General features: G+C 51.8%; 1 protein-coding gene across 3 annotated transcripts in view; it reads right to left on the bottom strand.

Annotated features, from left to right (window-relative positions):
- Positions 1-22,278, bottom strand: part of PTK7 (protein tyrosine kinase 7 (inactive)) — a 35,006-nt gene extending 12,728 nt beyond the window's left edge. For 2 of the 3 annotated variants that reach the window (XM_015623288.2, XM_015623289.2), the window contains exon 1: positions 22,200-22,278. In XM_015623288.2, coding sequence (XP_015478774.1) covers positions 22,200-22,248 — 49 coding nt within the window. In that variant the 5' untranslated portion in view covers positions 22,249-22,278. Of the gene's footprint in view, positions 1-7,866; positions 7,892-22,199 lie in introns of those variants that run through there. The other variant, XM_019006182.2, reaches the window with a different exon arrangement.

The following is a 22,278-nucleotide window of genomic DNA, read 5'->3' as shown; positions in this document are numbered from 1 at the left end:
GGGGACAGGGGCATTAAGAGGAAGCTCCCATGACCTACTACCAGGTGTCACACTTCCAGCCTGAACAGAGAGGCGTCTTGCCGTGTATGAGCCAGGAAGGCAGACACCAAAACCCCAGAGAGCAAGCTTCCTGGGCAGTTCCAATGGTTCTTCGAGTGCTTCTTGTCTTGTTTTTTGGGATGCATCCTAAGTTCCAGCCTTGCATTAAGACTGTCCCTGATCAGAAATAAGCAGACTGTTTCTAGGTTTTCCTCAAAGTCCCTCTCCTCAGGATTATGTCTCTGACTCACCTCCACATCCCCAGCAACTACCCAGAGAAACACCGGTGTGGAACAAGGATTATGAATGTGAATAAACACAGCAGCTGCTGGAACACATCACAAGAGGATGCAACAGGGACACCAAAAAATGTGCTGGTGACTCAGCCTGCTCGCAAGTAGAAGAGGAAACAACAAATTGCAGTAGTTGTCCTCAGGGTCTGGTAGTGGCCTGAGGGGCTGGAGGCATCTCTCCACAGAGATGGAAACCCCAGAGAGCCCTCCTTGACACACTAAACACCCACCCAAGAGCTCGGGGTCCTGGGGACAGAGCAGCCAGTGCTTCCCCAGGCAGTGCCTGGCACGGCTGCTGGAGGACCACGCTCGCACATTCCCAAACCTGGCTGCTGCCTGCCCCCAGGCAGCCGTGCAGGCGCTCCGCTCCGGTTACCAGCTGGAAAAGCAAGGGAAGCAAACAAAAGGCAATTCAGCACATGACGATGGCTCTTGGACTCTGTTACCAACACCATGCTCCGCAGGGAAAGGGGCCAAGCAGATTTTGAGCAGCTTAGAATGAAGATGATCAAGAACATGATCAAGAAAGTGTGCTCCCACCAATGCAAGAGAAACAGCTTCAGAGAGTGGTTGCCTGGACAAGTTATCCAAGTCCAGCTGAAAGGCAGCTCCTCTTTGGACACTCAGCCACATCTCCTACCTGGCGTCTGTATAAAAGCCTGGTGAAGGGATACAATTTGACATCACATCTCAGTCAGACAGAGCTAGGGATAAGGAATCCTTTTCCAAAAGACACCTTTGAAGACCACCAAATTCCAGAAAGCCACAGGAGCCCTTCCCATGCTGGAAAGCCTTTGGAACCTGCTGCACAGCGCAGGGACCGAGGCAGTGCTGCTCACGGGCACCCCGGTGTCAGCCACACATTTCCTGCAGGGCTGGTCTGAGCTCCCCCACTCACAGCAGCAAGGCACAGACACAGGCACTCATACAGGGTTTTATACTGTCCCAAACACATCAGCCAGGAGCAAAGGCTGGATTTTGCAGTAACCTTTCTGTCACTGAATTCCCAGCTGAATTTCCTCTGATCCCAGAGCTGTGAGCTCTGAATTTGGCTGTGCTGGCTTCTGCAGCAGAACAGCCAACTCCATGTGTATCTCTGCAGCCTGCTGATGGTCCCATTTTCCTGGGTCTCATACTGAGCCAAATCCCATCAACACGCCATGCTCCAAGGGTCAGCATGTCCAGGAACTATCCCACTGTCTGTGACAGCTGTCTCATGAACCTGAGATGAAGGCATGCCTCAAGGTGATACAATGTGCAGGAATACGCATCATATCTGATCTGTCTCACTCAGCAAGGCAGCAACCACCAACCTCACCCAAACACAGCATGTGCTCAACAGCTCCAGAACATCAGGAGCTGAGCTCATGCCGGAACAGGCAGCTGGGTCAGACAGGCAGGAGGAAAGGGGAACAGAACAGTCAAATCCGCTCAGGTTTGAACCCACAGGACCCAGGTCTGTTACTTTCCCCAGACATGCCTCAGAACACCAGGTATGTGTCCACCAAACCATACCTGTATGGTACAAAGCACAGGCCAAGTGGCAGTGTACACAAAGCTTGTGCAGTGGGTGGATTTGTTGTGCTCTTGGAGTGGCAGCCTACTGGTCATGCTAGTGCTGGAGTTTGTGATGAAACACCTCTCTCTGAAGGTGCAGACCATTAAGAGATTATGTTTTAAATTACATGCACTTCTAGCACTAAATCATTGCCATTACCAATGTAACACCAAAGAGCAACAGAGCTGCTTTTACCCCATCACTGACGGCACAACTGCACTTTAGTCAGCACTGATCATCTGAGAGCTTTAGCTGCCTCATCACATGCATCCTGCTGCTTCAGCATGCCCTATGTCCAGGCAGGAGAACAAGGCTCTGTGGACAGAGGACATGATGGTGGCTTGGCACAAGTCCCACATGAGAAGCAGGGATTTCACCAGATGTCAGGAAACACTGAGATCCAGCTCCATGGTGAAACAGAAGGATCTATTTATGTTGTTGCTTTCCATGCTGGGGAAATGGACACAACCATTTCAGCTCAAGCAAGATCCCTGTGATGAACACCTCATGGGCACAGGTGTCAAGGCAAACTGGGATAAGTAAATGTTAAAGTGCAGCGAGAGCACAAAGTTGTGTTTTGTTTTGACAATAACATCCAAGGTGCCATTGGTGAACTGGCTACACATGCTGGAAACCATTGTCCCAAACATGTGTCACGTTTGGGCTGCAAGGAAAGACCAGGAGCAGCTGGGCGTGGTCCAGCCAGTTTTGGGGTGGCAGACATCAGAAGCACAGAGCTGGACACAGCTTTTCACAGTACTTCAATCCAGAGCACCAGGGCCCAGCGTTCCGAGATGGGAACTGCTGCACTTGCCTGGAGCAGCTGCACAGCCCTTGCCCAGGGAAAGGCTGCAGTCAGCAGGGTCCATGCATCCCTCCTCCACCTCCTGGGCTTTGGGACAGAGGCTCAAGGAAGCTGTGTAAGGAAAGGGCTATCGTGTGGGTAGCCAACAATCTCCACCTGTGCTGAATAAAGAAGAAAATGACTCTGTTCCACTCAGCAGCTGAAGGACCTCCCAGCTCTCCTCTGTGAGCCATGGCCATGTGTGGCTCAGCCACTGGAAGCTACCCCAGAGGAGAGAGCAAAGGCAATCCCAGCTCAGACTGGACACCTTCCCAACAGCTTCTGCTGTGGTTTTGTGAGCTCATCTGGGCTGGGACACATGGCTGGGAGCTGCTGAACAAAGCAAAACGATTCCCTTAGTGAGAGTCACCTCAAAAACTATCCAGCAGTGCCACATCAGCCTTAGCAAGGCCGAGCCAGTGCAGAGCTCTCCCCCAGCAACACAGCTGGGCCAGCCATGGTCCTGCAAAGCCAAGCCAGCATGGAGCAGTCCCAAATGTGTGTGCTGGCCTCTGCATATTCATGTGACACCAGCCACCCCTGGCTGGGAGAAAAAGAAACCCTCCACATGTGTTTCTGCCCTAAAACTGTCTCAAGTGTGGCTACAGAAAGCTTTTCAGGAAAGCTTCAGCCAGATTAGATAAACGTGTTTGAAATGCAGCACACTTGGAAACACCCAGTGGTGTGCTACCCAAAGGATACTTAATTGAAATGCAGAACCCTCCTGTCGAGGTAATAGATAAAGGTTAAGTAAATTCTTTAAGGAGGTTGAACTGGTACCTACAGGTCCTCAGGGTATCATTCCCACACACCACAAAGCAAATCATCTGCAGGGAGGGGACATGGACTAGCAGGACGCACAAGGACAGAGCGAAGGCTCAGATCCCATCCTGGCTCTGAGATCATCCTTCTGGCAAAGATCTGAGTGCAGGAACACGGCATCATTCAGACAGTGGTACCCTCTGCTCAAAAATAATTTCATTTTTTTAAGGAGGCAAATAGCAGCTACCCAGGAAAAACAGTGACACTAATACATCTGCATTACCAGTTCTAGCTTCTAATGTGTATCTCAATTTACTTTTTTGTCTTGGGATGTCCCCAAGACTCAGCCATTGCTGGACTCCAGCCCGACCACATGCAGAGCATTTCAGGGTGACAAATAAAATCAACAGAGCCATATCTAGGACAGACATTTGAGCAACCCTATGAAGTCAATCACTGCTGTCTGAAGCTCTGCAGACTAAGTTTTCAATCCTATGGGATCATCAGGAAGCAAAGGACTTTCCACACCTCTGGAAAAGGAGACCCAACCCCATGGTAGACAATCCCCTCAAAGGCTGCCACAGCATTAATGCAGTGATGTGGCAGCCGACTCAGCAGACTGGGAATGTCTTTGGGACCATTCTCCAGAGCTAGAAAAGTGAGATATATCAGTGTTGCTCCTTCATCAGCCAGAGCTGTAAGAAAATGCACCAAAATACTAATAATGATTTGGGGGAGCCATGGCAGAGCTGGGGGCTAGCAAAGGGATACCGGGGCTGAAGTTTTGGGGATCTGACATCCTTTTCCCTCCTGGGTAGCACCAGGTTTGGTATATCCTAAACAGAGAGACATTGCAGGGCTCTGGGGGAAGGAGTTGGTGATTGCCCAGCCCTATGTCACAATGCTCACCCTCTGAGGCTGGACACTGTCCCCCCACTCAGTGCCATGGACACAGCTGGGCAACAGGCTCCAACCTCACGGACTGCAGACCTTCATGGGGTGCTGAGCTTTGGGTGAAAGACAGAAATTGTGTGGGGTGGCAGGTCTCACCCTTGGGAGACCAGCCTTCTCTAAGGCTATATTTACGGTTGCAGCCAACAAGAGGATTTGCAGTCCTGGCACAGCCTGGACACACCTGGCACTGAAGGCACCCCACTTTCTGCACCACACAAGAGGCCTGAGAGCACCAGGGATGCTGCCTGCTGAGCCCCTGCCATGGCACCAACCCCAAACCTTCATGGTCATCTTCCAACTGGAAGGACATGGGGCAACACTACAAGCCAGGCCTCCAGCCAAGCTGGGTCTCCCATTCACTGCTTTAATGCCTCAGTGCCAGTTCCATAGGCTCACCTGGGGACACTCCAGTAGCCCAACATCATCTGGGTACTGCAGAGCAACTCTGCAAGCTGGGGAGACCAGGCAGCACATCTCCTGCCCTGCTTGACAGGCCAGGCTGCCTACATCTTGAAACAATCTGAAAATCATGGTCTTCTTGCCTAACGACATCGCTTGGGAATGCAGCCTCAACCACAAAGCCTTCAGCTGCTGCACAGCCTGAGATTCCTGCTGAGTCCACAGTCACCTCTCTCACCTATGGCCTGGCTGGGGAAGCGACAGGCAAGGCAGCTGGAAGCACAATGCAGTGCTCCACATCCCCAGCCCTATGGGAGATCCATGCTTCCATCGACCCCAAAGTGCCCACATCCAGGCTCCTCAGCACCAGCTCCTCCAAACTAAAAGAGCTCTGGACAAAGGACAGAAAGGGAAAAGGAAAGGATCCATTCCACTCCGTAACCAAGAGTTTACCAATCTCTGAGACACCACAGGATATGAGTAATGCCAAAGCTGATTGCAACCAAACAAAGTACTAAAAGCATGGGAATGGGATTCAGGAGAGGGCTTTTTGCAAGCACAAGGCTTCCTGGTTTGGAAAGCAAGCCCAGCTCAGTGGTGCTTCTGCAGCTTGTAGCCCAGCCCCACTCTCCAGCCAGGCCCCAGGAGCACTATTCTGCAGACTTGCTTCCAGGAGCACTTCAGCAGAATTCACCCTGGGTCAGCTCAGCCAGATGTGCAAGCCAATTCCTTTAATGCTCTGCACCTGGAACAGCAGTTTAGAGGATCTGCAATTCATCTCCAGTGCCCAGGACAGCAAAGCCCAGAGCACCCAAACTGCATCCATCCTTTCTCCTCAAGAGGGAACCATCCTCTTCCTCTTCTTCCCTGCCAGCAGGAGACTTCAGACCTACCCCAGCTATGGAGGGGCACAACTTGGCTTAGAGGAAACAAAACCAAAACCCAGAAGTACCAGGATGCGATGGAAGCAGCCAGCTGCAAAAACTAGCCTAGCCAGCTGTTTTGGCAGAGGACATGACTGGCCAGCATCTGTTTGGCCTCTCAAAGCAGAGTGGACCTCACATGCTCCCATGCTAGAACATGGAGCTCACAGCTGCCCCAGCTCCACCATGGAGCCAGCTCTTCCTGGGGCTGCACAACAAGCGTGGAAGTCACAGACCTGATGTGGGAACTGAATGCATTTACACCACCAGCTCAGCACTGAAGGAGACAGAGAGCTTTGTAACACACTGCTAAACATTTGTTCCCTGTCCATCTTCACTAATACTTAGCAAAGATGCTGTGTTCCCTGGGAAGGCACTGCTGCAGCACACAGGTGGGAAACCTGCTCTCCCTGGCTCCCCAAACCTGCAGGGCCCTTTGCAGCACCCCAGGAGCACAGCAGTTCACTAAGGGAAGGCCCTGGGCGCCTTGCAGCAACCAAACAATGCACCCTCCTGCAGAATGGAGTCCAGGGATACAGCTGGGAGAGAGCAAGCTGACCTGACCAGAGATGCCCAAGTCTCCACCACTAACTTGAGGTGAACAGCAGGAGTAGCCTAAATCTAACTCCAGGCAGCAGCACTTCAGACTCAAAGACCAGGATTAAGAGACCCTTTCACCACTTTTTAACTCAGCTACCAACTCTGGATGTGTCAGCTAATTAACAAAACTCAGCAAAACAAGGTGGCATTGACAGCTTTTATCCCCCTTGGAATCCATTCCAAATACACGACCACCCCACCACATCCACACTGTCACCTTTATGCTTCTGCCCTGCCACTGCTCAGACCACTGGAGAAACAAAGGCCCTGCAATTTATCCAGCAGCAATACAGGCTATTACTCCTTGAGGAGAAACCACTAAGGAAAAGGAGGATTTGGATGAGCTAATGCACTCACTCACATCGCAGTGCCGCACTCGCTCCCAGCTCCATAAACCTCTAACAAGGCAAGGCAGACACAGCAGAGCTGCCTCTGCATCCCTCAACAGCCTGTTTAGCTGCTGCTAACCCCAAGCAAAATCAACAAACCAGAACCACAGCTCGGAGGGTAACTTGGCTCCCTGCAAGCCCAGGGGCAGAGCTAAGGGCCACAAGAAAGAAAGTCCCCAAAGGAAAAGAGCAGAAGAGACTGAGAAGCTCACACTCAGGTCCCGTGTTGCAAACACAAGACTGATTTATCATCTCTGAGAAATACACTGGGCCACAAAAGAAATCTGGTGTCAGAGACAACCTGTAGGCATATTTTCATGAAAGACCATGACCTGTGCTCCATCCCAAGGCCACAAAAAGCACAGCAGGGATGGTGTTAGGGGTTGTGGTCCTGGCCTCTCACAGGTTTCAGTATCACTCTCCCAGAAAGCATTATCAAACAGGTCTTGTCTTTAGGAGAAATTTAAACATCATTGACTGCAGGCAGCAATTATTTCAGTTGCCAAGTCCTTGGGAATGACTCCAGCACTTGGGCTTTGCTTTTAGTCACTCTTGGATCAAAGAGCAGCAAACTCTGCGTTCAAGCCCTGCTTGCTTCCAAAGGCTGGGCAATGAAATCACTGAGCTAGAGCATCCCGAGCTTGCTAGTCCAGAGGACTTGTTGAGCCCTCTGTCAGAACAAGGCTCCAGTGCCTGCAGGCAGGTTTAACTCCTCCTGTTCTGGGTGTGCACTGCTCAGCAGCAGCTCAGCCCATGCAGGCTTGGCAGCACTTCCTACAAGGGAGCAACACTCAAGACACTGAAGTGCTGCTAATGCTCAGGACTGCAACTCTCCCCTGACAGCCTTTTCTTCCTGCTACAGCTTGCACAGCCTCTCTGCCCACATCATACCTAGGACCCAATGGGATTGACATATCTCTCCTGTTCTCCTTCATCCCCATCCACAATTGTTATCCTAAGCTATTAGCAGCACTTTGCTCGCCTGCAGCACCTGGGCTCCTTCCAACCCAGCCTTCACTGCAAACAGCCACATCTCCAGAGCAACAAGACAGCCCTCTGCAGACCAGGAGAGCCACAAAAAGCAGCAGGCAGTAAAACCACTCACCTGGCCTCATGTCCTGTCCTCTCTGCCACCACTGGATCAGCCAAGCACTTTGTACCTTGATTCTATCTTCTGCTCCCCATCCTCGGGACACAGGCTACCACAGAGCAAGCAGTGCACGCCGGCATCTGCTCTTTGTCCCTGCGAGGCTCTCAGCGAGCTCAGGGCCCCATACAGACCTCCCATTCATGTCTCGAGCAAGCCATGTGTTTCCTGGCACAGTTCATTATGAACACGCTCATATAAAAGCAGATTTTTGGCATGCCAGAACAGGGAACAACACACGGGTCAGCTTTTCCTCCTCTCCTGGTCACAAACAGAGCCACAGAAGGCTCGCTTGCACCAGCTGAAGCCATAGAAGCAAGCAAGGAAAATCATGAATGCTCAGTAACATGAGCAACCCCCCCTGCCTCCCAGGCCGGCCCCTACAGCCACATAAAGCAGCTGCTGGGAGCTTGCCTGCTCCACACACAGCCTCTTCCACTGCTTAGCAGATACCGCCGGAACGGCGGCCAAGCCAAACACCCAGAGATATTTGCATCTCCAAATTATTTCCAGCCAGCGTGTTCCTCCATGCAAGAGGTTCCAGTCGAGAAAGCCTCTCAGATGGGTAGAGTTGCAATAAACCACCAGGCCAGATGGAAATGGTTTGATTCAGGCAAGGAGCTCTGAACACAGCTAGCAGCCCAACATCTGGAAAGTCTTTGGGCACTCATCATATAAGGTTTTTAAAACGACATCTTTTCCCGTTCCAGTTAAAGTAAAATCAAAAACTCACTCTGCACCAGGAAAGCAATCGTGGGCACAGAGCAGCATTTCCAAGAAATGCACTCTGCTAGAGTGGCTTTGGCTTCATGAGGCAGGAGAAACTGGACCAGTACCTAGGAGCCCCAGGTCATACTGGGGTGGATTTAGATGATTGGGAACTTGGGAAAACATCATCTATTTGCCCCTATGACTGTACCACGCACCTGGATCCACCAGCCCTGCTGGGAGAATGTGGGTCTGCTCAGATGACCACTGAACATCTGCCTTTGTGGAGTTCACTCCAGATTTGCAAGAGACACAATGCCTGCACACCACCACTGAGCTCGCTCCAGGTGGCCCACAGCACCTCTCTCTACTGATTTATGTGAGGAGCACAACCAAGCAAATACTGAGAAACCAATTCTGCCCTTTAAACAAGGCTTTAGAATGGGGGGGGAGGGGAAAAAGCAACTCCCATTAGCCTCCCAAAAACTGTTCAGAGATGCTGCAAACTATGGGGTATCCCTTCCCTTCCAGGCCCAGGATCACATAGGTGGGAACGGCCAAGCCCAGTTTCTGAGCAATTGTCACAAGAAAACAGCACAAAGCCACTGGTGTTTGAGCACTGTGAATCAATTGCTGGAGCAGATGCTAAGGCAGCGCTGCCAGTGATGTGCTGGGGTAGAGCTGTGCCCTGGGAAGAGCTCACTGCCACACACAGCAGGGCAGCCCCATCCCAAGGCAGGCAGGTACTGCTCACACGTCTGCTGCAGGAGAAAAGGCCATGAGAACTGACAAAAAGGCTCAGCACAAGGACGCTGAGCCCAAGAATCCAGCTGCAGACTCCTAACAGCTGTCAGCATAGCCAGGCTATCCTGGCACTGACCTCACTCACTTGCCAAATTCAAACTAGTTTGGGGCATCCCTGCCTTTGTTCCTCAAGCTGCCCTTCCTACTTTCCCAGCCCAAACCCTCTAAATCCCCATCCTCTCCCCCAGCCACACATCCCACAGGCTTGCTTCTTCCAAGAGCATCCCAAGCTCAGGTTCCTAACTCTGCCATAGGAGCCCCCTGCCTTCACCTTTACACCAGCAGTGAGCAGAGACCCTGCCTTCCTGTGTGCCCAAAGCCAAAACAAAGCAGCAGAATGTGCCGATACCCTCTGAAGGCAGGGACAGGTGGGTGGGGAATGAGGAAAGAACTAGCTGCTGCTCTGGAAATGAACAAGAACAGCAAACAGGGGTGCTACTCTGCAGCCACAGAGAGATGGGAGTATTTCAGGAGGTTCCTGATCATTCCCAAGCCAAGCAGGGCTGCTGCCAACCAACACCCCAAGGCAAGCTGGCCTGATCTGGTGGGGCAGACACCACGTTGCACAGTTTGTCCCCAGGGCTGTGGGATGTGCTAGTGGTCTTTATGGAGAATGTGTCTGGGCTGAACTGAGCTTTGCCCCAAAGTTTCTCTCAACATCTCAGCACCTTGCTCAAACAGAAAAAAGCTGGAGCAAGAGAGGGAACTCCCCATGGCAGCCAAGCTCCTTGGCTCCCTGAAACTGCTGGGGCTGCTGAACCAGAACAACTGGCCTTGAAGCTGCAGGAGTTGCCTGTCTGCCCTGGGCATTGTCAGAGCACTGACACTGCTCTGAGCCACGCTCTGCTGTGCCTGGGCATCTGGCACCTGCTGCAAGAGGGGCCACGGGCATCTCCAGAGGACACTGCACCATGGAAAGAATGCCATTCTTTTGGGTCACTGTGTGGCCCCAGGCCCCTAAGGGAAGTCCAGATACCCTTTCTGAGCAGCCAGCCCAGAGAACCAGCCCAAGCCACAAATGCAGCACTGCAGTCACAGAGCTGGGAGAGGAACAGGGCAGAGTCAGCAGCCAGATCACTGCTTCTCCTGCCCAAACACTCAGGGCACAGCTGTGTGCTGGCAGCACCACTTGGCCCCTGGCCTGTGGAAAAGGAAGCTTTGGCTGAGCAAGTGCACCCATACCCACTTGCTGGGCATCACAAGCAGTGGTGGCCATGGGACTCCCAGGCCAACATCTTCACAGCAGATCAACAGAGACAGAGGAACAAGAGAGACTGGAGACCTCAAGCCCAGCACAGGAGACAGGAATCCTGCTGGCTCCATTAAACCATCTTTAATGGGGCATCAGCCAAAGGCTCCTGAGCAGACACTGCCAAGCCCCAGTGAGAAACACAAATGTTTCAAGGGCAACTCAGCACCACTGACAGACTTGCTGCACCCACCGGTCTTGCCAACCAACTCTCCCAGGCTTGTTCTGAGCCCTTGAGCAATTCCCTGCTTTCCTCATAAACACCTGATGTCTGCTGCTGGCAGGAGACACAGTGATCTGAAGGCTAAGCTCTCTGGCCAGCAGAGCAGAGGTATTGTACTTTTCTCCCACTAAAGGGAACATAGTACAAAGATGCCAAGTGGAACCAGGATGAGCCACGTGCTTCCTGTGCAGTGGCATGGAGAATGAGTGGCACGGAGTGAGAATGAAAATGTCTTTACTAAGCAAAACCTGTGTTGGTAGAGGGGAGCCCAGGCAGTGTTGAACAGGCAGGCAGGCCCTGCCAGCTGGGAAGAGCTGTGACAGAGCTGGCTCATCACTCCTTATCCCGGGGCTGGAGGCAAGGCCCAGTGGCAGTGAGGCCACATCGCTGCACCCGCAGGGTCCGTGTGGCTCAGAGCTCATCCCATGGCAGCTGGGGCCAGCACCTCCAGCTCTTGCCAATCCATCTAAACATCCTTGCACTCAGGCTGAGGGCCAAAGGCTGACGTTGTTCCTGCCATCCCAAGCCCAGCCAAGAGGGATTCCCCCATAACAGCACTGTGTGTGTGGATGGAGCTCCTGGCCAGAGCTCCACGTTTTTCCTGTTCCAGCTGAAACACCGTTCCAGATGACGGGAAAAAACAGAAGAAGCTCCATAAAACTGTCTGGCACTTCCCTTCAGCAAACAGGAGCCCCAGCCAGCCGCTGCAGAGAATGGAGGCTCAGGCTGTAAAGACAAAAGGGTATGGGGGTGGGGGTGGGAAGAGGCCAGGGCAAGGGAAGCAGCGCAAGGAGGAGCAGCATGGCTGCTCAGAGGCCCGCAAGCAAAGCCAGCTGCTTCAGCAACACACCATCGGAGACAGAGCTGCTGCTCAGAGCCAGCTCCTGTCTGTGCAGCCAGGTCACCAAGGCTGCACTGGGCATGGAGCACTCCAGCCAGCAAGCCCTCCCTGCCCTCCCCCAGCACTCTTGGAGAATGAAGCTCATTTGCCACTGAAAGTGCAGGAGCGAGCTGTTCCTCTGCATGCTGCCACCAAACACACTGGAAGGGAGAAAACATCCCCAGTACCACCCAAACCTGTGCTTCCCTTTGGATACACTTGGCCTGGACATCTTCCAAATCTTGTTTGCTCAGGGGGCCAAGTGAGAGGGTTACAACCTTACCCAGCAGACCCCAAAACATGGCTCACCAGCAAACTCACAAACACCCTGAGAGCTACAGAGCAGGGCCAGCAGCTGTAGCAGCAATGAGAGGACAGAAGTTTCAGTCAAAAATCCACATCTACACTACTGCAAATACTCCATTTTGCTGACAGCTGTATGTTTACACCATCTGTATGGACTTCAAGCCCACCCATAAGCAACTTGCTGGTCCCAAACAGGACTCTACGAGCTGGGGACAAAGGGACAGCTGCGCTTCTGAGCCTTGCGTGCAGGGAAACAGACAGGGAGCTTATTTATATCCCAAGCTCTGCTCTAGGATAAATATTTTAAATCTCTCTCCAGGTCACGTCAGTATATTTGCAGCTAAGTTTCCCTTAGTTATATGCCTGTAGAGACTCAGATGGATTTGCCATGAAGATCCAGCTGGCCAAGCTCTCCAGACAGCTTACAGCTCATGAGAGAAATGGTTCATCCAGTGCCATGGTCTTGAAAACCACACCCATGCTCTGGCAGCTGCTGCAGGGATTCAGTTGTGTACTCCTTCCTGCTGCTGCCTCTGTATAGCCCACCCACAAGCATGCACCCAGCTACTCTGCCTTCCCAGGAACAAGGAGAAGTCATGGGGACTGGGAAATGCCACCATACAACACTAGATCAGGGGCAATCCTACTGCTGGGCTCCCCACAGAGCACAGCTGTGTTGTGGGTCTCACTCGAGGTGAGTCTCTGGAGCATCCTGCTTCACCACTTCAGTTTACCAAAGGTTTAACCTGCTTGCTCCCCTCCTACAGGAAGGAAAGAAGCTCCCATGAGAGGCAATCACTTTTCCTAGCAGCCACCACAGTGCTGCAAAGTAAAAATTGCTGCGAAAAGGCACTGAGGAGATATCTGAAATAGGCCTCACTGCATTATCTGCATTGGTGCCTCTTTTATTTATATGGGCTCTGCAAAGTTGAGTTTTGACCTCTGGCTGCCTCTGAAGCTTGAGGAGGATGGACTGGCTGCCCAGGGCTTCCTGCTGGGTTCACAGGATTTCGTTGCCAACCCTCACAAGTGTTTCAGGAATCCACGTTCATGAACATTGCCTGCTGCGTGCCACACGCCCATTTTCCTTCCATGTGGCACTGGCTTCTTTCTGGCTACAAAGCACCATCCACAACTCCCCATATCTGTCTCTCACGTGTGTAGCTATGTCCTACAGGTCTGCAGTTCTCTCCTAGTTCCTCTCTTTTCATTGCTAGAAAGCTGAAGATCAGCCCCCTTTCAAAATCATCATTTATGACTGTGTAGGGAAGTGATGTTGTCCAGGACTCACCTCCTGGGAAAAACATCACCATGGAGGCTGGACCTGCAGTATCACCTCTGAAAGCAAAGAGGGCACAGAAAAGAACAGTTCCTTGTTTATTTTCATTAAAGCCATTTATGAATCTATATTAAAAGCCACAAAAATAGGAAAGCAGATGGAGAAGCTAATATTTTTTCTGCTCATGCAATATTAATTAAGAGGTAGCTTCTCTATGAGACATTGCTACATTATCTCAGATAAAAATAGAAAAAAGTCATTGAGTGGGAAGAATATGAAGCAGGGCACTTTCTGGAATATTTTACAAATCAATAACTAGGCAGAATGTTTGCTACAGATAAATCTAATGCAGAGCGCCGGTGTCAAATTAAAGAAAAGCTTGGCTATAACAGACTCACTGAGACAGAAATTCATACTAACCAGATCTCCTTGAAAAGTAAGTGCTTTTCTCCATAGCAGCAGAAAAGTTTATTTCCAATACATCTAAATAACAAATAGTTCTTACTGGACAGTCACAAAGCCACCAGTGCAAAGAGCACCTGGACATCCTAAGCAACCAAATGCCAAGGAAGCACATGAACAGTGGCAACAGACACTCAACAGCCAGGTCCTGGAGAGGAAGAAGCTGTGCTGAGATACCTGCAGGTGCCTGGCTGCTCAGCGTGGCCATTTAGCAACCCAGGGACAGTGGATTGCCCCATCAAACCCATGGCAGGCCTTTGTCTGCAGGAATGCATCTCCAGTCACTGAGAGGCAGGCCAAAATCCCAGCAAGGCCACAGAAACAAAACATGATGGTGAAGGATGCCCAGTATGACAGTCTTTGTTGTTTCCTTGACAAAAGCCATTCAGATTAATGCTTTCTGCTTCAGACCACATGGCTTTGAGACTTTTCTTCAACTGAGCACAAGAATCTTTATCCAGAAAGTCTCATGATTTCCAAGGACCACCTGAACATCTCAGCAGCCCTCCCCAGCTCTGCTCTGATTTCTCATCACCTGCTGTGAACTGGAGGCCTGGCTCAAGGAGACAAAGGCAATCTCAAGATGGCAGGAGGAAGCCACAGCCACACCTGGGAAAACAGCAGTGCCCAGAGGCAGGCACTGGAGAGAAACCAAGCAACAGCAAAGTCTGAGAAGGGGGCGTGTGGCATGCCATGGCAGGTCTGGATACAGAAGAGGAATCAGGAAGAGGTGGAAACAGGAGGCACAGCTGGAAAAGGAGCAACTGCACTTGAGCCAGAAAAAGGCAGCAAGATAGAGACAGGGCAGGGGCAGGAGGGTCAGTGCTGGTGAGGGTCCAGCAAGCAGCTCCTCCACTTACACAGGCTGCAACAAGCACACACACAACATGCAGGGAGAGCCATCAGGAGTTAACTCAAAAGAGGAAAAAATAATCTGATGTGTTGCCTTTGTCACTCAGTTTTTGCTTGGAATATGGTGGAGAAAGAACTGCTTGAACCTAGCTGGAAAAAGGAATGACAGGATCTCACTGCTACAGGAACTGGCCACTCCCATAGCACCTGCCAGGTGCTCAGATGTGTGCCAGGCTCTTGGTGTTTACAGCAGGCCATATGGATGGATAGCAACAAAGAACATCAAGTAACTCATGAGAAGCTTTGGATTTTTTTCGTCCAGGACAATTTACACAATTCTTGCAACTGCTGGAAGAGACTTTTGGCATTGGTACCTCTGCAATGGCAACTTCATAACTTGACCTCAGCAGCACAAACCCATCTATGCTCCCAGGATTGGTTAAGGAGAACTGGATGCACTTCCCTTTGTGGTACCATACAAGGCTATCTGGTTTTCTTCACTCTGGTCTTGTCTTTGCTAGGAAAGACAAAATCCATAATCTTTTCTCTCATGAATGCTTCCCAGTGATCCAGGCACTGCCAGCGACCTCAACAGAGCCAGCAGCACGGAGCAGCTCCGTGCCACACGAGTGCTGGGCTGCCCCAGCAGAGCCAGGACACACACCAAGGCACGCTGCACTGGAGAGCAATAAAGGCACTTGCAAGCCGCAGCTTGTCCTGCCCTTAACCATTTGGACAGCCACTGCATGGTTTGAATCAAAGGCTTCCTTTGTGCTCCCAAAGAAGCCAATGAGCAACTGTGAGGAGGAGAGCGTTTATGGCAGGTCTTAAGCAATACTGTGCCTATCTTGTGCCAGCATCACTCACAGAAAGGACAGCCCCCCTAGAGCTGCCCAGAGGCACACGAGCCTCCTTTCTACAGCCAGAATGGGACTTGGCCTCCACATGCCATGGTTCTGGGGACAGACCCATCTGGCTGTCTCCTGGAGTGACGGAGGACAGAGCCAACCTGCCGGTCTGCCCAAATCGACAGCAGTAGGGCGCAGTCTTGGCTGCTCTTCAGGGCGGCCTGAGCTGCATCAAAGTGTAAAATCTTGCTGCTGGGACAAACCTCATTTCACAACAGCAGAAAAATTACAAAGGCTTTTATCTTAGAGCTACAAACATCTTGGGCATTAGCACCAAGGTCTGAGCACAGCGCTCACCGACACCGCTGTCTTACAGGACAGAAGTCACCTAGGAACTTAACACAGGTCAACCAGGGACTGAAATACAAAGAGCCTTGTAATCCTCACTCACTTAAACCCCAGCCCCTTTCTGCATGGGATCCCAGCACAGACAGCAATCCCACGTCATTGCTTTCTCCCAGCATGCAACGAGAGGGAAGGTTCATGCCCTGAAATCAAATGTGTCACACCACCTTCCAGACAGGAATCTGCTCATATCAGTTTTCTTCATTCATCATCCTGCACAATACGACCATCAATCCCAGCCATCCCAACCTCACAGAGGTGCAGACCACCTGACAGTGGTGGATTCAATCCATGCACGCTCAGGGGCCCTGTGCACACTCCAGTTCACAGATGCCAAAATTCCTGCCTGCTCTGTTCAAGTGAGAGCCTAATTTGACAAGGAGAAGAGAGGCCATTGGTATCCCTCTGGCAAGCACCATCTCACAGGAGGAATCATCAGTTAAAACCAGCCATGCCTCCTCTCCTGACACACACAACTTGTGCAGGGACATAGGAGCTCACAAGTGCTCCTCACTGTTCTGTCCTGAATTCCACAGCTGGACCTGGATGGTTTTCATTCTGCTCTCAGGGGCACCTGAACACCTCAGCATTCATCTGTTCACTACCAGCAGAAATGCTTTAATTACAACATGGGCCTTGCCTGGATGGCACTGACAATTTTTAAGGATTAGAATGCATCTTCACAAAACGCCCTTACAGAAAAATTTCAGAAGGTCAAAATCAGAGAATAGAGGATGGCTTTTTGAAAGCTGATCAAATAAAAGGAGCAGCCCCAGGCAGCAACAGTCTGCAAAGAGTATCAAAATAGCACCCACTCATCAACTTTCCCAAACTGCTAAGACAAGCAAGCTTGGGAAAATTCAGAGCTGGGCAGGCACACCAAAACTCCTCATCCCAGGCACAGACCAGGCTTTCATAAACTTGTAAACCACTCTGAAGTCCCCCCCTTGCCTCTCTCTTTGCTGATCAGACAGCATGTATTAGTTATCTCTCAAAGCACAGGTAAGCAATCTGTTCTGTGACCAGACAGAGACTGCTTCCCTGAGAAAGACAAGGCTTAAGTTAAGACTAGAAGTACTGTACAGGTAGGCCTTTTAAACTCAGGAAAAACATTTCTGTATGAAGTTTAAAAAAGAGCTGGCAAGAGTGAGAAACTGAGCCGAAGCAGCAGTCAATGAAAAGCACATGCACTGCAGACCTGGCTGCCAACACAAATTGATGCTTTGAAACAAAGACCACTTGTGTTTTGGCTTGAAGATCTTCCCCAGCTACTCAGCAAGAGCCACACAGATTAAACGGAGACACAGGTAAACACAGAACACTGCTTACTGCCAAGTATTTCCCTGCAACAAAGGAATGACCAGAAATGGAGTCCTTGCCTTGACTGGGTGGCATGGGTTCATCCTCACTGTGTTGCAAGGAGCCAAAGGCAGAAGCAGCAGGAAACACTGGACAAACCTATTCAACCTCTATTCAAGCAGCACCTGGATCCAGAGCCTGGACCTGGAGAGCTGCAACTGCTTCAAACACTGAATATGCCTCCAACCTTGAGAGCCCACAGGAGCTTCACTAAAACCAGCCTTTACCCATTTCCAGAGGAGATCCCTAACAACTGTTCTTCCAGTTCTTCGCTCTCTGAGACTACGGACACCTGTGTGCCTCCTGCAAAGCAAGATTCTGGTCTCGTTCCCAAACCAACCTACATCCATATAAAGATATGCCTTGCAAGCCTCTTTTCTTTCCTACTGCCTGCACAGTGATATATTCAGAAGGCACAGGAAGAGTGAAACAGGAGATGGTCTTCTTCCCAAAGATGATCCTTCCTTCAGTCTGGTCCTTTTTTAGGCACACCACCTGTCCTTTCTAAACCAAACTGCAAAACCAACAGTTCTCATTTCAATGCAAAGGTGGACTTGCTGGTCCTGTGTGATTTCAGAGGTGACCTGACACAGCTCCTTCCCGTAACACCCAAAAGCAGTGCAGGAGAACAGCCACTGTGATAGGCAAGGAAAAGGAAAGAGCTGACAGCCCATCAACACAGCACAGCAGATCCTGACAGGGATGGATAAAAGAGGTGGAAGTACAGGACTCTGAACAGGCCATATCCTCCATAATCAAAAATCTGTGTGTTTGCTCCCATATGCTGTGGTTCAGTGGTGTTGGGATAAGGAAGAAAGCAAAAAAGTTTCTAGAAGACCCCAGGGCCCCTCACCTCATTAGCAACTCCCTCTGAACAACCTCCCTAAAAACCAGAGCCCAACATTTCTGGACCACTGAAAGCTCACACGGACATCAGGAACAAGACGTGAACCACATGCAGAGCCTCCAAACCATGACAAAGCCCAGGGAATGGCCACTGCTCTGGCAGCAGCCCCATGAAAAGCCTGAAAACCTGCAGCATGCCCACCCCTTCCTCATCAGGTCTCCCCCCGAGAACAAATCCTTCCGTGTCCAGCAGTGTGATTGCTTCTTTCAGGCAAGGCAGCACACAAGGTATGCTACAGGCACAGCACAGCCCTTTAACCCCTCTGTGCAATACATCTGCTCTTCCAACAGACTAAAAGCATTTATAAGTAGCTCTCCCAGTATCTTCCAGGCAAGGAGTAAGACATGGAATCAGGCCACCCACCTTGGCACCTCTGCCATGCTGAAACACCCTGAGCCCAGGAAACAACATGTTACCAACTGTCAGATTATCATTTCTCCATCTCTCTTCCTCCTCTTCTCACAGACACAGTTGATTTCTTATAAAGGTAGAAGACACTACAGTTGCCCTTCTCCCACCTCAGACACTATCAGCCTTCTCCAGCAGGTACTGCCATGCCAAAGGTGGGGCTGCCTCTTTTCCTTACACAGCAAAATGCACTGTGCTGGTTCACAGCCTTTGCAAACCCCACCAAACCCAAAGCTAACACCCTGTGCAACTTAAACCTCATCAAGAAGAATGTTCCTGAACATCTGCCAAGCATCTTGTTAGCCTCACTGCCTTCCAGGCCTCCAAAAAGCTGCCTGTCCCAGCCCATGAGACCAACACTTGATGTTAGGAGAATGAGAACTGTTCCTTGGGGTCTGGACAAACAATTGCATGTCCTCCAATCTCAGGGGAATTTCCCTCCGAATGCCACAGCGGCAACTGCCTTCACAAAGAGCACGTTTGTACCCAGGTCTGTCCACTTCTAAATAAGCATTTGTTCCAAGTTCCCAAATATCGAAAGCAGTGGAAACACCCACTGCTTATGTGAAATACTTTGCATTCCAGGCCTGAGAGGTATGCTTGAAAATGTTCAGAGAGGAAAGAGTGTTTATTCACTGGGAAGAGGTGTACTAGGTCCTGCTATTTACTTTAGTCCACGTGTGCTTGCTGGAATACAGCTTTGATCTTTGCAACTTAAATAGCAGATGAATTGAAATGAAGGCAAGAAAAATATTAGTGTAAAGATCCTCTAGTAAATACCTGTAACCAGGCCTCACAGCCTTCAGATCTTTTTGAAGTGCCTTATCCCTTACAGCTCAAACTGGCCCTTCCATTCTTGTCCATTGCCTCAAGGCAAGGCTCTTCTCTTCCTACCCCTTTCCTACCTTCTTCCCTCCATTCCCTTTGAGTTCCATGGCTTTTAGAGGAAATGCAGTCCACCTTCCCAGGACACTCATGCCTATCTGCTTGGATGCACCATGAACCAGCCTTTGGCCAAACCGGGTGAGACCTACTATCTGAGCAATTAGCAAATGTGAGCTGCCATTCCCTCACCTCCCTTGAACAAGAGGGAGGCAGCAGACTTGAAGGAAACATGCTCCCATCAGCAAGAACATTTGTCACCCAGCAGGCAACTAAACACAGGTGCTTGTTGAAGTTTAAACATCTGCCCATCTCCCTTTAGAAGATGGTCTCATTCCAGGTCAATTAAGAGCTCAGAACACATCTTTAAGGGATCTTTAAACAGGACAGCCCCTGAACAGTGATGGTTCACAGTGGTGCTGGACCCCACTGTGCAGACAAAGAAGTGCCTATGGCCACAACTATGTCATTTCCATGCCTTTGAAGCTCCTGCCACTTCAAGGTTCCAGCCTGCCCAGAGCACTGTCTGAACAGAGTCAAGTCCCAAGGGGACAAGATCAAAATTTCTGTTTTCAGAAATTTTCTTTTTTAAGACCAGGCTTGCTAGGAAGCATGAGAAAAGCACTGCCATACAGAAACAGAGCTCAACACAGAACATGGAGGCATTTGCAGGACAAAATTGACCTTTTGGGTTTTTGGGTTTTGGTTTTTTTGGTTTTTTTTTGCTTTAAAGGAAAGTTGACTCAGCAAATATTTCCTCTGCTAGCATTTCAACCACATGTTCCAGCAGAAGTCAGCACACATCTGGCATGCTGTAGTGCCACTGCCAGAAAGATCACAGCTTTGCTGAACAATGGAAGTGGAGGAAGACCAGCGGTCCAGGCACCGAGCACTTCTGGAACACATACACGGCAAAGGACACGCATGAGCCATGGATACTCCACACAGGTCTTGCTCCAGTGCTCTTTCCAAACAGCATCCACAGGCCAAGAGAGACAATGCCCTGCAGCCCACAAAACTTACCACCAGCCCGTAAAACCTGAACATCAAACTGCACGTTTTGGCTACGCTGATGGCGCCTGGATTTTTTACAGTGTCTGCGAGCTGGACAGCTGCATGTTGCCCCCAGTGCTGCAGGATGTGGTCCTGCTCAGCAAAAGAAACAAGGGGGAGTGTACGTGATCAGAGCACACAGGAACTCCAGCAACTGCAGGGTGGCAGGAAAGGCAGCACACAGCCCTCACAGGCAGGTTTGCACATCCCGGCTGCCAGGGCTGGCCCGCTGGCACGTACGTGAATGCTGTGGCAGGCTCAAAGGGCCCTATGACTTCAAACCAGAGCCCAAGCTAAGCATGCACTCCCCCGCCAGAAAAAGCCTTCCCAGCAGGCTGCCAAGGCGGACTGCAATCACGGCGCTAATCAGCTAAGTAAGTGCTGCTTTTCGTGCTTATCAGCTGTAAATTGGACGATACTTGCCGCCTGGCAGCAGGGCTCAGCCACGGCTCCAGATATGGACGGGCAGCAGCACTGTAGATCGCTTTCCTTCAGATGCAGTATTCCATGCAGGTGTTAAAACTAATATTGCTCTTGATTTTACAGCACAAGCTGCAAAGCAAACTCTACAATTGTACACGGTGGGACAGAAGGGACTGCAAACAGCTACAGGCAGTGTTCCTAAGTGAAGAAACGAGGTGATGTGGCATGGGGCAGCCGTGGGACCCTTCAAAGCCAGGCTGGAAGACAGCTCACAGCCCCTGCGGCTCTCATGCACAGCCAGGACCTCGGGCTCCCCAGACAAGGAAAATGGTGCTAAGAAGTCAGTGGGGAGAAACACCACGGAGCAGAGCAAGAGAAGGAGAGTTTAGGCCTTGCAGCTGGACTCTGTGAAAAGCAGCAGCCAGGAAAATCAAGGGGCCGCAGAGCTCGGAAGGGGCAGGGAGGGTGACACGGGGGGCGGGGTAGAGGGCTCATCCAGATGCGCTCAGCAAGGGACAAAAACCCCTCAGCGGTCGGGAGGTCAATCTCCACGGCTGGGAACTCACCGCGTGCCCACTGTTTTTCCTCCGGGTTCTGATCTGACCAGAATTCATAGGAAAAACCACCCGCTGCCCCGCGCAGCCTTCCCGGTGTCAACCCTGCCCACGGGGCCGGAGGGGCGCGGGTCGGAGCCAAACCCCGCTCGAGGGATCTCCGGGAGCCCTCCGCGGACCGCGCCGCTCCGGGGGCGCCTGTTCGCCGTCTCCCAGACAGCAAATGTCTGGCGTATTTGCATCCCCGTGGATTTCGGCACCACGCTCCCCCTTCGGAGCGGGCGGGCGGGCAGGGCGAGCCGGCGCACGCCGGGGAAGGAGAGCCGGGCGAGGCGCCCCGGCGGCTCCCGCAGCACAGCGGGGCTGCGCGGGGCGGGGGCGCGGCCGCCCCGGGGGGGGGAACAGATGGGGCCTCACGCAGCCCCTGCTCCGCGCCCCACACCGGCGGGACGAGCGGGCCCCATCGCCGCCGGGCTCACGGGGAGGGGGGGGGCGCAGACCACCGGAGGCTCGGCCCCCGACACGGCCACACCACCTTCATCCCCGGGCCCGGCCGAGGACCCCCGCCCGCCGGCCCCAGCGCGGCCCAGACACGGACTCGAGGGGAGGCGCGAAGCTCCGCCGCCCCCGCCGGGACCCGCATTCCCTGGGCGGGGGAGGCTGCGGTGGCTGTCCCGGCCCGCACTCACCCAGCACCAGCAGTGCCCGCACCGCCGCCATCCTCCGCACCGCCGCCATCCCCCGCGCCGGTCAGCGTGCCCGCCGGAC

This window comes from Parus major, chromosome 3, assembly GCF_001522545.3.
Source record: "Parus major isolate Abel chromosome 3, Parus_major1.1, whole genome shotgun sequence".
In the NCBI taxonomy this organism is placed as follows: domain Eukaryota; kingdom Metazoa; phylum Chordata; class Aves; order Passeriformes; family Paridae; genus Parus; species Parus major.
This window is presented reverse-complemented; position numbering and strand designations above follow the sequence as displayed.